This window comes from Brassica napus, chromosome C4 (genome assembly GCF_020379485.1).
Source record: "Brassica napus cultivar Da-Ae chromosome C4, Da-Ae, whole genome shotgun sequence".
NCBI classification, from domain to species: Eukaryota; Viridiplantae; Streptophyta; class Magnoliopsida; order Brassicales; family Brassicaceae; genus Brassica; species Brassica napus.
The window spans coordinates 39,468,367-39,486,464 of record NC_063447.1 but is presented as its reverse complement, the minus strand read 5'-3'; the positions used below and the strand labels follow the sequence as shown (position 1 = coordinate 39,486,464).

The 18,098-nt window shown below is 36.0% G+C and overlaps 2 protein-coding genes across 2 annotated transcripts; one reads left to right on the top strand and one right to left on the bottom strand.

Annotated features, from left to right (window-relative positions):
* Window positions 1-710: 710 nt before the first annotated feature.
* LOC106395187 (putative plant UBX domain-containing protein 14) lies at window positions 711-2,304 on the bottom strand. Its single transcript, XM_022700991.2, has one exon. It carries the CDS (start codon window positions 2,239-2,241, stop codon window positions 1,000-1,002), a length of 1,242 nt encoding a protein of 413 aa, XP_022556712.1. The 5' UTR covers window positions 2,242-2,304; the 3' UTR covers window positions 711-999.
* Window positions 2,305-12,235: 9,931 nt separating this feature from the next.
* On the top strand, window positions 12,236-13,132 carry LOC106390765 (polyadenylate-binding protein-interacting protein 2). The gene is made up of 3 exons (XM_013831294.3): window positions 12,236-12,332; window positions 12,402-12,685; window positions 12,764-13,132. The coding sequence occupies exons 2-3, from the start codon at window positions 12,424-12,426 to the stop codon at window positions 12,925-12,927; spliced, it is 426 nt and encodes a 141-aa protein (XP_013686748.1). The 5' UTR covers window positions 12,236-12,332; window positions 12,402-12,423; the 3' UTR covers window positions 12,928-13,132.
* Window positions 13,133-18,098: the final 4,966 nt, after the last annotated feature.

Genomic DNA, 18,098 nt, shown 5'->3' with positions numbered 1-18,098 from the left:
GATAAGTTTTGTTAAACTTGAGATTGGAACACCTCTAACCTTTATTGATAACGAAGCCAAATATTTATATTACAAAGAATTAGGTTAAACTCTTAACAGAAAGAGAAAAGGGAATATACGATTTTTGTAGATCCTAGATAATTATGAAATATATATATATATATATATAATCTAGAATTTGTTTGGTTTGATTACAGTAAAATCGTATTCTCGTTGGGTTACAGTTTTTGTTCTTTTAATTGGATTATAAAGCAACTAAACCAATCAGATTATAAACAAACTTCAGTTCTTGTTTTTTCTCATATATATCTCTGAAGATGTTTGTATATTCTCTCCAACATGATTAGGCAATTAGCTATTGTAGTTATCGTCACACACCACAATAGTGATTTTAAATTTTTGCCAGAAAACGTGATTTTAGTGTTCGGCCGAAAAAGCATTTTTTGTCGAAAAAACATGTTTTTTATGATTTTGGGTAAAGAAAACGCTACGTTTACTGTTTCAATGGGAATTAAAAATTACGGTATAATTAAAGGAATTTAAAATTAAATTGAATTGAGCGCTGTACGGGTCCTGTTAGATCAATGATATGTATGGCAAACCCAATTGCGCGCTGTACGGACCATTTGACAACTTCATTCATTTTTATTTCCGTTGATCAGAGTGTTGTCTGATTTATAGAACATATTTAGCTGAGGAGCAGAGGTCACAAATGACGCAATGTTGATATAGAAAAAAAAAGAGACAATTTGGATTAAGCTGTGAACTAAAATCAACTAATCATGTTGATGATTAGATAAACGTGAAGAAAATATGTAATAGCCGTCAAACAAGGTCGCTTAAATTAGTAAAACGTTATAACTTTTGACTTGGAGAGTCTGGTTTGCAGATGTTATCATGTATGGCATTAATCTTCTTTCACCTTGTCATTGTCTCATTCTTTCTATAAATCAATCAAAATTTACATATGAAAATAATTTAATAATAGTAAATGAATCTTCACTCCCAGGTAATCGAGATCATCGAGTTTGCGAGGCCAGATTGGTCGAAAGTTGCGTTAGGTCCATACTCCAGAGTCTTGGAAGCACCAGGGATGGCTTGTACTAGCTTAAACGCCTTTTTTTCAGACTCCACCATCTGAGAATAACAGAAAGACCAGAGAAGCTGAATAGGTTCGGTCTTGAGAAACTTCCTCTGCTTTCTTCTCCCATCTGGAAACCGAACACATAGACTGCACACAAGGCTTCGATCACAGTCTCCATTTGGCTCTTCTGTTAAATCTGGATACCTTAAACAAGTCTCCTCCTCCTGCTTCACTTCTGCTGATTTTTCAAACTCGAGCCCCCAAGACGGTACCACAATGTGACTAATAGTCTGGTTTCTTGCAAGTTCGGGCATCCCAGTCTGGCTGCTTTCAGAGGAAATCTTATCGGTCTTCATACGTTTGTTTCTTGTTGAAGAAGCCATGTATTGATGCGGACCATCATCCATGTACTTCATCAAATCCTCCACAAAACCATGAGCTTCAATTGCGCCACTCCAAGAACGCATATTCTGACCAGTGATGGGATCGATGAGAAGCACCACAGGAGGAGCAGATTCGATGCGGTAGAAAGTAGAGACTTTCTTTCCTTCCGTGGTATCATCATAGACTTGCGATAAGATAAAGCTAGACTCAATGGCTTGAGAAACAATTTCGTTAGCCCATAAATCTCGGTTTAGCATGTGAGAAGCAAACTCGGTCGTGGACTGGAGATTGACTAGCAGCCATAGGTTCTGTCTGGAAGATGTTGATTTCGCCTCTTCAAACGTACCTTGGAAAAGAAGTTTCAGAGGAGCACGGAACAAAGAAGACAACCTCCTCGACTCTTCTGAGGGTTCTGGTTTGGAATCTGGTCCAACATCAGTGTCCGAATCTTCTGACGGTTCTGATTCCGCGTCCCAGATCTCTTCAGGACATACTTGAACCGGAGTTTGATACATGTAAGATGAGTCATAGAGAGTATCCCTAATCGAAGGTAAAGGAGGACGGATATGTTCTTCTTCTTGATAATCACTCCTATGCAGCTCTGTTGCGTTTTGTTGACATAGAGGTTGATTCTCTCTGTGAATGATAAAGAGGTTAATAGCTTCTTCCAGGTTCCAGCTCGTTGCCTTTAGGAATTGTATTGTGGTGTCTTTGGTTTGACCAATAGCAATCTCCATGAATGATGAGATCAGTTTCTGCTGGTCGTCTCTCATTGTTTGATGGTTTTTCCCTTAGAGAGAACGTAAACTCTTTTTCTTGGAGAACTAGACAGAGAGAAAGCGTGAACGAGTTGAATAGATTTCTCTTACGTTTTAGTTCTGTTTATATAGAGACAGAGGATCTCTTTAGGTTTTGTTTCTTTTTTCTTTATCTGATTTGGTCAGCGAAATAGGAAAATTCCTTTTCACTTTTTTTTTTCCTTTATAAATATTTCCCTTTTTGGAGTAACTTTGTAATTTTTCTTAGAATTATTTGAGCCGCTACCCTAGATTTTATTAAGATATATTGAAATCTATACCTATTTGAGATCAATGACAATTTTTTTCTTTTTTGGGTGTAATGACAAATTTTTTTAAATAATAACTAAAAAGAATTTCATATATCGTTTCAGTAGTACTTCGGTAATTAAAGAAGGAAGAAAATAAAAATCAAATTCAGGGATAGCGACAAAAGGCGATAATAAAACGGTTCCAATTTCTTCAATTTCTCACCACTATCTGGGTGGTTCATGATGATTTCGATAAAAAAAGGGTGATTTTTTTACACATAAACCGGCCACAATGCTGTATATCCCCACATTGTTTACAAGAGAAATCGTGATGAAGTGGTCTCGAGGCTGTTCGGTTGGTTGAGTGTATATATACCGAGGAAAGAAAAGTTGGATTTTTATCGATACCTTTCAACTCTTTTATCAAATCCCTTATACTGTCTCTGGAGATCTATCATTTTTATGGACTCGATGGATGATAATATTCGGAGAGCATTACAAGACATAAATCTGTGTGCTGACGATGTTCCCTTTGTGTTACCACCGGCAGTGGTCCGTCAAGCGGAAGAAGAGAGCAGATTTATTCTGATTGGGCGCCTAGTGATGCCACACAAACAAAACCTACGAGCAATCGTTACATCGATGCCAAGGAATTGGGGGTTTCAAAGTTTGGTTCGAGGTAGAGTTATTGAAGGCAGATGATTTCAGTTCATGTTCCCGTCTGAGGAAGCTATGGACACGGTATCAGAAGGGGCCTTGGGCATTTGCGGATCGTATGCTTGTGCTCCAGAGATGGACTTCGTTAATGGATATGGAAATTATAAATTTCATTCCATTCTGTATCCAAATAAGAGGAAACCCACTCCAATTCATGAACAGACATGTTATTGTTCACATTGTTCGCGCTCTAGGAAAGTACATTCAAATGGATTACAATGAAGAGGTTGGTAGCCGTTTGGAGTTTGTCAGGATGCAGTTGAACTGGAATGTCAATCACCCTCTTAGGTTTCAAAAGAATTTCCAATTTTCTCCACGTGTTAACACCTTTCTGAGACTCCAGTACGAGCGTCTTCGCGGATTATGTGAGACGTGCGGTATGATAACAGATGACTCTGGAGCCTGCTTAATACAAAAGGGTGGAGTAGGAAATGATGAAGAAGACAATGACAGCAGGGAAGATGATGCTAACATGGAGATCATCCCAAATCATGGTGTTATCATTGAGGAGATTAATGAAGACGCTAATGAAGATGTAGCTGCTGACAATAATGTGGCTAAGGGACAAAATATGGAGGCAGACATTGAACCTGAGGATCCAGAGCAGAAAGAGTATGAAAGGAACATCAGGGAGATGGAGGAGGAAGCAGATGATGAGTATATCTGGAGTGGAGAAGGAAAACAGTTTCTTCTGATGTGTATCGTGACGAAATGTACAACCCTCTCTATCTGTTTGGACATCATTTCCCCAAGCCTAATGAAGACGAAGCAGGGTTAAAGTGGAAAGCTTGGATGACAAATGCTAATGGGAACACAATGAAGTTCGCTCATGCTGAGAAGGGTGAAACAAGTGGGGTTATCAGTGCAAAGTGCAAGAAGAATATGACAGAGCATAGCAAAGAGAGTAATTGAGATGGAAGAAACACGTCTGAGTCTGACACGGTGAGAGGCGCGGTGGATCCAGTATCACCTCTTCCACCATGAGGACAGCCTACTGGAACTGTCAGGCATATACTCGATGGTTCGACGCTTAAAGGAGATAAATCGCAAATATCTCCTGGACATTCTCTGTTTATCAGAAACAAAGCAATAAGATGATTATGTGTGTGATGTAGGAGCTCAGTTAAGATTTGTCAGTTCAGTAATTGTACCACCTATAGGTGTAGGAGGTGGATTAGTTGTCTTATTTAAGCAGTATGTACAATTAAGTGTGTTTAGTCAATCAGCTCATCCCATCGATTGTAATGTTGGTTTTAATGGATTGCCTTTCAACTTTTCCTTTGTTTATGGACACCCTAATCCGTCTTTAAGACATCATACATGGAAAAAATTAGTACACCTGAGTTTAACCAGAAGACAACAGCCTTGGTTTATTTTGGGAAACTTTAATGAAATCCTTGGCAACCATGATAAAGATGGTGTGTGTTTACGATGAGAGGCTTTTTTTGAGGAGTTCAGACAGTTGATGAGAATATGTGAATTTACTGGTCTTCATTCAGTGGGTAATCGTCTATCCTGGGTGGGACAAAGAGGCACACATTTAGTTCAGTGGGCTCTGGATCGTACTATGGCTAATAACAGATGGTTGAGTTATTTTCTGCTTCCCAGACTGATTTCCTTGAGATAGGTGAGTATGATCATCGGCCATTAGTGACCTTTATTGCTTCAGACAGAGATGAACCTCCCAAGAGCTTTCGATTGAAAGCTGTATGATAAATAAATAAGGTTTTACTGAGTCAGTTCATATAGGATGGAGAGGAACATGACAGAGTTAAACTATGCAGCTACCACTAGTCCAAAGGCTCCATAGATGCAAACATCACATATCTAGATGGAAAAAGATATAATCGAAATAATGCTGAAGAAAGAATTGACACTTTGAGAACGGTGCTGGATAAAACGTTTACTTCTGCTGTTATATCTCAGAAACGAAAGACAGAGCTTAAGGATGAATTAAATCAAACTTATAAATAGATGAAGAGATATACAGAAAACAGAGTAAATTGGTTGAGATCCGGAGACCGTAATACACAATATTTTCATGCTGTAACAAAGGAAAAGAGAATCAAAAACACTATTAACTCTATTCAGGATGAACAAGGTGTTATCCACAGAGGACGTAAAGAGCTATCGAAAGTGGCTGTTAACTATTTTCAAGATCTATTTGCTTCAAATGGAACTGATCCAACAATGTATGTGAAAGTATTTCAGAATTTCCAGTAGAGGGTTATGATGTCTTGAGATTTTGCATGGTTTTAAGCATCATTTCCATACTCATTTAGATCATTTAGGATGCATTTAGAGTTTAATTAGGTACATAGCATATGCATGTGTGGTATTTTAGGTTTGAAAAAGCTCAAGTTGAAGTATGGAGAGTTTGATGGGAAATCATGAAGAAGGTGCAAAACATGCTTCTACCGCGGACGCATTCCGCGGACCAACCCTGTCCGCGGATTATGGGCAGTGAAGACAATTGAAGCTGGACGAACCGCGGGTCATGGCTGCGGGTGAGTACAGTCTGCGGAATCGTGGCCGAGGAGTCGATTTGGTGTGGACGAACTGCGGGTCATGGACGCGGGTTGAGGCCGTCCGCGGGATTGGACGAAGATGGAGCGCAGACGTCGACTGCGGACGAGCATGGTCCGCGGAAACAAGCCAGAGAGGTCGAGTTTTGACGGGACAGACCGCGGACCACGGCCGCGGGTTGGAGCCGTTCGCGGTCGATGCAAAGACCATTTCGCCCATTTGTCTTTTGGGCCAATCCCGGGTTTGTCGGGTCGACCCGGTTCGAGTTTTAAGCCTTTATAAATACTTTTTAGACCTAATCTTATGACTTATCTTATTATCTATCAAATCAAAGACTTTTCTAGGGTGAAAGATCTAATTTTGATCATATTCTTTAGTGTTTACTTGATTGCTTTAATCATTAATCATGTTTAGACTTAGATCAACTAATGATTTAGAGTCTACCATGATAATGAGTGAGTAGTCATCTTTGGATTCATGGGTTAGGAAGATTAGGATGATTAAGTGATGATCTAGAATGTTTAGAGTAGATTAATATGTTTCCTTGCTTGATTGAGTGATCCTAATGCTAATCTAGAGTTGGCCATTTTAGATTTGAACTCTAGATATTTCATTGCCCGGAAGGTGTTTGATGAAATGTCTGAGCCAACTCAACATGCTCTTAGCTTACCCTACCAAAGGGATTTGATGTTAGGGGAGTTTAGAAAGTTGAATGATCCATTCTTAATGATTGCTTGATTGACACAAACCAAAAGAATTTGATGTTTGATCAATGAGAGTAAATGAGCTATTGTCTTGGAAAAGAACTTGCTTAGAATTGCTATCTAGACTTAAGGGAATGTGTTGATTAAAACCTTGCCATTTTAGATTAAATCTTAGTCATCTGAAATCAAAATCCTATGCCCATGATTCCTCCTTTATCCATTTGATTGAAAGTTGATAGTTAGTTGTGTTGGAACCTTGTTAGTTTAATCAAACCACTTCATTGAACTGAGTGCACTTAGATTAAGTTTGAACCTGCATTCTCTTTGCATCAAAATACTTAGAAATAGATTGACATCTTAAATACTACATGATTTGAATTAGGACCATTGAAAAGTCCATTTCAGGTTGCACCAGAGATGAATCATAATCTAACAAGAATGGTCACAAAAGAAGAATTCTGCATGGCAGTAATGGATATAGGGGCACATCCAGCCCCAAGACCAGCCAGTATTACTGCAGTCTTTTATCACACCTATTGAGAGAATGTAAAAGATGATGTAATGAAGGAGATGTCTGTTTTCTTTGAAACAGGACAACTAGACCAGCAACTCTGTCATACCAATCTATGCCTTATACCGAAGGTTTATCCCCCCAATGGTAAGAAGTAATTTAGACCCATCGCACTATGTAATGTGTCTTATAAGATCATTACAAAAGTATTGGTTAACCGGTTGAAGAAACATTTGGGTAATATCATCTCAGAGAATCAAAACGCCTTTATCCCTGAAAGAATGATTTCAGAAAATATTGTTGTAGCTCATGAAGTTTTCCACAGCCTGAAAGTTAGAAAAAGACAAGCTACATTGTATATGGATGTAAAGACATACATCACAAAGGCGTATGATAGGTTAGAATAGCAATTCTTATCAGAGACAATGAAGCATATGGGATTTGATAATCGCTGGATTGATTGGATTATGACTTGTGTTTATGCGGTTCGATATTCAGTGTTGGTGAATGGTACACCAGAGGATTATATCACTCCAGCTCGTGGACTTCGAAAAGGAGATCCCTTAGCACCCTATCTGTTCATATTATGTGCTGAAGTGCTTTCACATTTGATGACACAAGTCATGACGAACAGGTCTCTTACGGGAATGAAGATATCCAACAATGCACATGCAGTCAACCATCTCCTCTTTGCAGATGATTATTATTTTCTCATATTTTGACACAAGATATAGCTTTGAGTTAGTTTTCCAATGCCACCGGTTTGACGGCTAAATCTAAAGTTATCCTCGTTTTACTGAAGAGTGGTATGTCTGACTCGTGAGAGGAAGTTATCGAAGATAGGAAGGAGTGTCGATCGATACTAATACCTTGGTGTAAAAAGAAACTGATGCGAGAAGATGGGCCGAGCCTATTTCAAGAACGACGTGGACCAAGAAGCCACCACAAATTACAAATTACCCATGGCCGACTTGATACCTAGTTTTTATAGTTTTCTAAGCCATTGTTGACGGCTAGGCTTTATTCTATTGTTTTACTTTAGGTTTTCTCTTAGGTTAGGAGAGAAGGAAGGAACTCCTTCAAAGTTCTCTTGGAACTCCATTGGTTTTTTATGGATTTAACATATTCTATCTATTCTTTCTTTGATTATGTCTTCTCTAATCATGTCTGAGTAGATCCATTGTTAGATTTGAGGATTTTCTAGGGTTTTGAATGAACTTGAAATATAGAATTGCTAGGGTGATTTATTAGGATCCTTGACATATTGAATCTTACTGCTTGCATTCTAGAGTAATTATCTAGAATCATGAACTTAGGTTATTGACAACTGCGAGAGTAGGTTCATTACCTGATAATAATTCTGCTGAGCTAGGTTGTTAGGCCCAGTGACACACTGGTTTAGTTAACCAAGTGAACTTATCGATCTCGACGATAAAGCATGTTTAAAAAGCGTATCGATCGAAACTCCATAAGTACACCGATCGATACTCGTTCCATATTGAATACCTATTAGTATAAATACAAATTTAAACATGTAGACTCACACCGAGAATTGGATATCTTACTATTGCATTCGAGTTGTAGGATCAACCCCTTAGCATTTATAGATTTGAGTTCTGATAACCTGACTGAAATCCTAAGTCTAGCACCTTATCCCATCTGTTAACTCATCTATTTATCTATTGCTCTTTTATTCACTGCTTTTTTTATTGTTTTATATATTTTAACCTAGCTAAATCTGAAATCCAAGTCTATTATGTAAAATAGCAAGTATCCGTGGATATAATCCCTATGCATTGCAACTGATCTCTTATTTGAGAGAGAGTTACTCTAGATTAATTTTAGCATATCAAAGTGACGATGATTACAAAGAAAAGGTGGCAGCTGAAGAGATGTGGTTGACATAGCTGATACTGGTGGTAGTTATGGAATATAGCATGGTGCTAGTTGGTAACAGAAGAAGAATGTGTTTATCGCTTATAAACCGGATAGTAGGAGTATCATAGTATATAATGTAATAATAATGGTTGTATTTTATTTTTTGTTAGATAGTTAAATATAATTTCTTGGACTTATTTGCGAACTAACTATATTTTCAATACAAATTAGGTAAATGTCATTGATTTTGACATAATGTAGTTTCTAACATTTATGCCACAAAATACCCGGTTTTGTCTCTTCTCTTTACAGGTATCAGGTAAGTGTGTGGGGAAAATAACGTGACCAATATAATATCAGGTCAAGAACACTTGAAAACTATTCCAAAAAAAAGAAAAAAAAGTCATCCACGTAGACATTTATTGATCACATGCATATGCACCGAGTGTTCTATACCATATTCTTAATGTAGTTCTACAACCTCTAAATACTAAATTTAACTCAACCCCAATCTTTAGATACTAAACCGTATCTCAATCTCATCCCAACTCATAAATACTAAACCCTAAACCCAAATCAGTAAACCCTAAACCCAAATATAAAACTCTAAACCCAAATAGAATGAAACAAAAGAAATAACATAGTACATATTGATAAAATTATGAAATCTCTATGATTGCATGGAAGAAGTTAATACTGAGCCCAACCATACTCCCTCACTTTCTAAATACTAAACCCTAAACCCAAACCACGAAACCCTAACCCAAATATAAAACTCTAAACCCTTATATCAAAATCTAAAAAGTACATAATATTATGTAATATTAAATTCTAACCCCACACACAACTCTTAAATACTAAACCCAGTCCCAACTTTTAAATACTAAACCCTAAACCATTATCAATAAACCCAAACATAAATGTAAACTACTACATATTTATAATTTTTAAATAGTATAGGAAATCAACTCTATCTCTACCCCTATAATCTAGATATTAAACTTTATCCCAACCCCATCCAACCTCTAAATACTAAATCCTAAAACCTAATCAGTAAACCCTAAACCCAAATACAAACCATAAACCCAAATATAAATCATAAACCTAAATAGAATAGAACAAAATAAATAGCATAGTACATACTGGTGACATCCTGAAATGTCTATAATTGTATGAAAGAAGTTAATGATGACTCCAACCATATCCTCTCACCTTCTAAAACTAAACCCTAAACCGTAATCACTAAATCCTAAACCCAAATATCAAAATATAAAAATGTACACAATATTATGTAATATTAAATTATATTATATAATATTAAACTATACAATATAGATCATAGTACGAATTTTACGGATTCAAAAACAAGTAACGATAGTTAGATATTAAGAAAATTACAAACTATATCTCTAAACAAAATAGAACACTCTTTATTAAGCGTCAAATGGAATGAAACATGATAAAATAGTATAGTAACAAAGAGGTAGAAAACAACAAGACGCATCTAGGAAAAAGAATTGGCCGATCTTACTTCACGTTTCCGCCTCTCCTCTTCCGCCAGACAAGACACCATCGATTTCACAATCAGAGAAACCTTCCCTTCAGTCACCCATTGAGAATGCGAAGACGCTATACTGCTGCAAAAATCAACTCTGATAATCGTATCCGTCTCATTGCGCTCTCCCAAATATGAGAATCAAACGATTCAACTACTCGAGAAAGAAGAAAAGTAAAAATTACGGAGAAGATTACGGAGCGAATACGATGGCGACGATGAAACAAATGATGATGATGGATGTGCTGGTTATACATGTAGAGATGATTGAAACAATATGTGATGGAGATTTATGTGTTCGTCGTATCAAAAAGAACCAGAAATTTGAGAGAGAGAGACAGAGACAGAGAGGAAGATGAAGAAACAGAGAAGAAACAATGTGTGGATGTGTGACTTTCCAGTGGACACGAAATATTTTTAAAATATAATGATTATTAATTTTTTTTTTCTACCCGGTTACAATAGAGGATAATATGACAATATTACATAAAAGACACATGATACAGTGAAAAAATAAGATTTTTAGCTATAGATTAAATTATAATTTTTTTGGTGGTTATACAGCTCAATTTCTCTAATTTCTTTTGTGTTATTCAATCTAATTTCCCATTTTATATCTCGGCCTTTTCTCCTTTTACATGAAAAGTATTATTAGGGTATCATATTACCCAAATACATGGTATAATGGCTCTAGAGCATGTAAATTTTCCTTCGTTTGTTTCGCTTATGATGAGATAACAACCTTGAATTTTAAACCAATATATTTTTATAATTCTAAAAATAAAGAAAAGGATATTTTCTGTAAATATTTAGGGTATCTCAAACCATAATATTAAATTTAGTGTTTTGTTGTTAAACTTTGTTATTCATATCCAATCATCACATCAAATACTACACCAAAACAATATTTTATATTACTAGCTTTTTATTTTTAGTAATTTAATACATTAATTATTTATAATTGACTAACTATATTTATCACTTTTGTTTTTTGTATTTATTTATTAAAATTTAGTAAATTTATTTTTCTGTTAATTATTTTAGTTAATTTGTATACTTATTTATTTATTTTATTTAAAATATCAATCATAATTAAAATATTATACATTTAGATGAAAAGCATTATTATTTTGATACAATTTAATATAATCGATAACATTCATTTGATTATATTACTAATTAAAAATATAAATACAGTAATAGTTTACTTTTTAGTAATGTGAAAATACAAATAAAAATACAAAATATTATGATGTATTCACAACTATATGTTAAATTAATTAATAAAATAAAGTATTTATAACTACAAAAAAATTGAAAATAAATATTATTTTAAAATTTGGTATGATTGATACCAACTATTATGTTTTCTACACTACATTATATTCTGTGAATAGTGTTATATTTGTTGTTTTATTAGAAATATAATGTTTTGGTATTTGATTGGAGATGGTGCTAGTTACAAGTGAAAATGAAATGATTTGTGAAAGTAACATTCATTGGAGATGGTGCTAGTTACAGGCGAAAATGAAAAGAAATGATAACGGAACAAGGGATAATTTTATAATATTTTCCTATTGGGCTTTTATTGGGCTTTGGCCCATGTTCTAGAAATTTCATTCCTAGCAGCAAAAAAGTAAAATATCTTTGGTTTATCTAAAACAAAATAAGAAAAGGACGTATCTTATCCAGTAACCAACGAGCTAAGTTCCAATTATTATTCGTATGGACACCGTCAGATCACCCTTTTCTCATCCACGACCGTCCGATCGCCATCCTCTCCTTTACACATGCCGGTTGCTCATACCGGTTTACCGTCTACTAGTTTCTTTTAAAAGGGTGCCAAAGCTTCTCCTAATGAAAAGACAGTGTTTTCTAGTGACTCGGAAAGGAAAGCGTGACTCGCTCTGAAGACTCAGTGAGGGGTATGTAATCTCTGATTTGTATCTCATGACTTTCAGTCGAGTGGTGTTGTAATCTGTGAACTTTTGTAGCTCTGTGATCGGAGTTGTAAAAATGTCGACGGTGGTAGATCGGAGTGTATCGACGCTGAATCCAAACGCGCCGGCGTTCGATCCGGTGGGATTCCGTGAGGTAGAGGATTTCTCTCCCAAGTGGTGGGAGCTGGTGACAACATCCAAGTGGTTCCGTGACTTCTGGCTCAGTGCCAACTCGGAGGAGTATGAGTTCGGCGAGTTCTCAGATATGGAGGACGAGTTCGAGGAGCTAGTCATGACGTCATCCGGTGAGAATGAGATGGATGGATCTTCGGTGAGAGGTAACGAAAAAAAAAGCACTTGCGATGTTTGAAAGATTCTATAACACGTTTAGTTTCTTACAAATACTTGTCTGGCAGAATCAGATGTTGGGAGGTACTTGAAGGTGCTTCTGAGCATGGCGAAGTCTACGAAAGGGAAGCTTTACAGATCTAATGTGTCTTGTTCTGCCAAGTATAACCAGAAGAAGATGAACCCAAACTTCTACTGTCGCCGGAACCATCACATCTATCAGCCTCGGTGAAAAGGTTGCAGCAGCGTCTGGGAAAGAAATAAAAGCTCATCTCTAAATCTCTTGTGTTTTCATGAATGAGATACTCTCATCTTTACTTCTTGTTCTGTACTACTTGTTCCTCTGATTATGTGAATATTCTTCTGTTTTGTGCTTTGCGTTTATCAAAATAATTTCGCATAGACTTGTTATATAAGCAATAAACCAAGTTTGGAAATTGAACAATCCAATCCAAGTATATATATATAGTGTTTCGGTTCTTGTTCAGTTTTGAGTCTCAATGTGTGTTCGCATTTGGGTATGGGACTAGTAGAGGTATGCCCAGCTCCAGATCAAATGTACTCCAGATCATTTACTAGAAAACTTGTCTTCTTGCTTGTTTTTACTTCACAGAGTCTTTCTTGCATTGTATTAAACGAATCTTTTTGCCCAAAAGAACCCTGCCCTAGTTTCGGCATGAACTTCGGAGAACTTGTCAGTTGGCCAATATTTACACAAGTAGCTTTCACTGGTGGTAAAAGTATCCAATGAAAGTGAGTGTCTCTTGCACCAGCATGGTAGCTTCTCAACCACTAGTTACGAAATCAAGACAAGATGAGCGCGGAACGATACACCAGACAGTTATCTCAGACAGAATCTGCATTTGTCATGGACTAAGAGAAACCAACGAAAAAGTAGAGCAACTGCAGGAAACTCTTTGACACGATAATTAGCTCCACCGCAAATAATAAACCTAACCACTAGGTATGGGCATTTTACCCGAAAACTCTCGAACCGAGACCGACCCTAAAATACCGACCAAAAATTTACAAGTACCTGTTGGATCCAAAATTCTATATCAAAAAAAAACAGAACTGAAAAAACCGATCCGAATAGACCCGGATCCAAATAGACCCGAAAAGAACCGATCTGAATAAATCCGATCCGATAAAAACCAATTAATACCCGACTTAAAATATGAATATCCAAAACTATGATTTTTTGTGTTCTACTTTCTATATTTTATTTTATGATTTAGTTGAAATATATTTTTGTTAACAATCTTTGTTATTATTTTTGTAGCATTTTCAAGTAATATGAATCTTTAAATGTAAAACTTAGAGTTTAAAAATGCTTTATTTTAATTATTAATAGTTTATTTTAAGTTATTTTACAAAAAAATATAGATACATATGACCTATTTCAACTAAATTTGATGGTTTTAAGTATTTCTTTTCCTTTTCAGATCATAAATATTCGAACCCGGTCTGAACCCGAGACGAACCCAAAAATTACATGTATTTTATACGTATTTTAATTATAAACCCGAACCGATCCGAAACTGAACCAAAAATTTACAGTTATATATTGAGTTCAATGTCTAAGACCCGAAAGACACGGACCCGAAAAAACCTGGCCTGAAACTGACCCGAAGACTCGAACGCCCAGGCCTACTAACCACACTACCAATATTGTAAAGAAACACTTACTTACAATGTGAATTGGGATGTCAATTAGGTTGTCATATCTAAATGGATAATGTCATTTTAGATATTGATGGTCTAAATCCAAAAATGACTACATCTCCAAACCAAATAGGATCATAACTAAATGTGACGTCAACATTTCAAAAATTGAAAATGATATTGTTAGTAAAAAATTTGTGATTTTAAAAAAATATATAATTTCACGGTCAAAATATATATTTTAACACAAAACATGATTTTTTCATATTTGACAAAACAAACATTTTATGAATTTAGCTGAAAAATATGTGTATGATTTTTGCAAAAATATATTTTGCAGAAACATATTTTGCAGTTTTGGCATTATTTTGTGATTTCGACGAGAAAATGTTATTTTACACTCTTGGTGAAAACATGATTTTCTTGTTTTTGTGGAAAAAATATTTTGTAGTTTTGGTAGGAAACATGATTTTGCTGTATTAATGAAAATTGTGTTTTTACAGATTTGACAGAAAATGTGATTTTCAAATTTCATGGGAAAATGTGATTTTACGGTTTTGGAGAAAAACATGATTTTGCTGTTTTAGAAAGAAAATATAATTTTAAGTATGTAATAGAAAATCTTATTTTAGGGATGTAACAGAAAATATTATTTTATGAATTCGGCAAAAATAACAAATTTCGGTTTTGACAAGAAACGTGATTTTTACGGTTTAAGGAAGAAAAAAACAATTTTGCAGCTTTAAGCTTTCAAAAAATTAGGATTTTAGAATATTTTTGAAAAAAAAAAGATTTGGAATAAACTAGATTATCTGATTTCCTCAAATCAATTCCACCTAAGTTTTAAAATTTTTGGCCTGTCCATCCAAACACATTTTGGCGGATAATATTGGATTATCCATTTATACTCATATCTACATGGGTTTTAAATAAATATAGGTTCATAACTGGTCAATCATAATTTGGTTCGGTCCGTCCATTGGCAACACACCCATTTGACAGATCTAAATGGGAGCGATTTTTTATAAAAATCCTCCAAAAACTACCCAAAAAAAACCTCTCTCCTCCTTCGACAAACCCTCTCAAACTCAGCCGACAGAAGCTTTCACCGCCTCTCCGGTCCGGGCTCTGTCCGGTACCGGAGGTCTTCCTCCTTTCCTTAAATCTCCTTTTTTATTTGCCTCTCTTATTATCTTGTTCAATATCAGTTCGATATACCGGCGATTATGGGTCACCTTTTCTTCACCGGAAACCCATAGTGGTTGAAGGAGTTTCAGTGGTGGTTATGGAAACGTGGTGAGACTGTGGAGCGACGGATGTAGGGGAGGTCGGCGTTTAGGGCTGAAGAAACTCCCAGATCTAATTTTCCGTTTTTCAGATCTGTGGTGTTTTCTCCGTGACGACGGCGCGTGAAACTAGTGGAAACCCTCCTCTGGTTTGGATCTACTCCCTGGTGCGGCGGTGAGACAAATGGAGCGGCGGTTTGGAAAACGGTGGTAGATGGTTTGACTCTTCGGGTTCCCTGAGGCAACGTGTGGCTGGGTTCTCTAACGTCGGCGTAGTCAACCGGTGGAGGAAGCCTGGTGGAGGTACACGGTGGGGCTTTACTTTCCAGCACCAACAACGGCTCTGCGGTTTGTCTGGTGGTAAGGTTTCACATCATTTGAAGCATGGAGATGCTATTCCGGTCGCGTACTGCTATCGTCAAGTCCGCCTTTTCAGTACGGTTCTATGCCGTCTTTCCGGCTAAGAAGGGAGAAACTGAGCCCGATGATACTGAACCTAGCCGAGAGATGCACTGTTTGGTGTTGAAGTACTGGTCCGTGTGCTGCATTCTATTGTTTTGGTGACCAATGCTTGGGTTTGAAGTTTAGCCTCGATTAGGTTTAGTTAAGCTCGGGTTTCATGTTTCGTTCACTTGTGTGGTCGAATTGTAGGGGTTTAAGAGACGGTTCTCTTCGGTTTGGAGGGGACTTGTTCTCTTGGGTAGAATTACAACAAAGTATCTATGTGTTCCTAGGTGATATTAAATCACTTTTTTTGTAAGTGTGGTTGAATTCTTGTGATTGAAATCATGTACTACTCTTTGGTTAATATAAAGTTGAAGTTGAGCCAAGAAAAAAAAATGGGAGCGATTTTAGACAAGATTTCTTCTAGAATCTTATTTTAAATTAGAGGTTGATTCACGATCCCTGCGGAAAATTTACATATGGGCAATTCTCTCAATAGCCGTTTTTGTTACAAAACAACATTCAAAAAAAAAAAACCAAATAACTCATTTTTATTTTGAAAATTTTAATATTTAGTTCTTATTTTTTTAATTTGAAATTCTACCCCTTAACTCTAAACCCTAAGTCTAGATTAGTTAACCCTAGGATAAAAATACATTTTCAACTTTAATAAAACTTATTTTGGTCATTTTCTTTATTGAGTGTTATTTTTGTGACAAAAACTTAAAAAATGGCTATCCTAAGGAATTTCTCTTTATATTATATATTTGGTTTTAACATTTACTTTTACTTGGAAAGTCTAGTTATATATCATGGGAATCTTTATTTTCATGATTGGTCATTATTGTTTTTATCATCACTACAAGAAAACACAGTTTTAGCAAGAAAATTTAACGAGGAAAACTATTCCTCGTGAAATTACGATGACTTAACGATGAAATTGCGAGGAAATAAAGTTTCCTCGTAATGGCCTTGTAAAATACCGAGTAAAGCTTTTCCTCGTAAAATCGTCGTAAGTTGACGTGGTTTTTCCGAAAAAAAATGTGTTTTGTCGCAAATTCGTCGTAATTTTAGCATGATTTTTACGAGGAAATAACTTACGAGGAAAGAACGAGAAATCCACCAACTTAACACGTTTTTTCTGCCACCAACCTAATTTTTCGTCGTAAATTCCTAGCAAAATTCAACTACCAGATTCGAAAATTTTCTATATATATGGAGGTTTGAACATAATTTTAAGCACACCAACAAGAAAAAAAACGTGAAAAAAATGTCGGGCTTGGGAAATATTTTCGAGTTACGGAGGTGGATGTATATGCATAGAGATGCTAAAGGGAGAGTGACGAAAGAATATCTTGCTGGGTTGGAGCGTTTTATGCATCAAGCAGATTCTACACCGCTCGTCCAAGAAAGCGGTAAAATATTCTGTCCTTGTAGGAAATGTAACAATTCAAAGTTGGCAAATCGTGAAAATGTTTGGAAGCATTTAGTAAATAGAGGTTTCACGCCAAATTATTATATCTGGTTTCAACATGGAGAAAGTTATAGTTATGATCAGAATGAAGCTAGTAGTAGTAATAGCAACTTTCAAGAAGAACCGGTTGATCATCAATTGCATAATGCACATAGTTACCATCAGGAGGATCAGCCGATGGTAGATTATGATAGGGTTCATGATATGGTAACTGATGCATTCGTAGCTCATGATGATGAAGATGAAGAACCTAACATAGATTCAAAAAAGTTTTATGAAATGTTAGATGCGGCAAATCAACCACTTTACAGTGGTTGTAGAGAAGGTCTCTCTAAATTGTCATTGGCTGCTAGAATGATGAATATTAAAACTGATCACAATCTACCTGAAAGTTGCATGAACGAATGGGCAGATTTATTTAAAGAGTATTTGCCGGAAGACAATGAGTCTGCTGATTCTTATTATGAGATTCAGAAACTGGTTTATAGTCTTGGGTTGCCTTCGGAGATGATAGATGTTTGCATCGACAACTGC

What these genes read in the sequence shown, in the direction of transcription:
- LOC106395187 (XM_022700991.2), bottom strand. Translation starts at nt 2,241, where the DNA reads ATGAGAGACGACCAGCAGAAACTGATCTCATCATTCATGGAGATTGCT.
- LOC106390765 (XM_013831294.3), top strand. Translation starts at nt 12,424, where the DNA reads ATGTCGACGGTGGTAGATCGGAGTGTATCGACGCTGAATCCAAACGCG. An exon ending in GGATGGATCTTCGGTGAGAG is followed by an intron (nt 12,686 to 12,763) that starts GTAACGAAAAAA and finishes CTTGTCTGGCAG; the next exon opens with AATCAGATGTTGGGAGGTAC.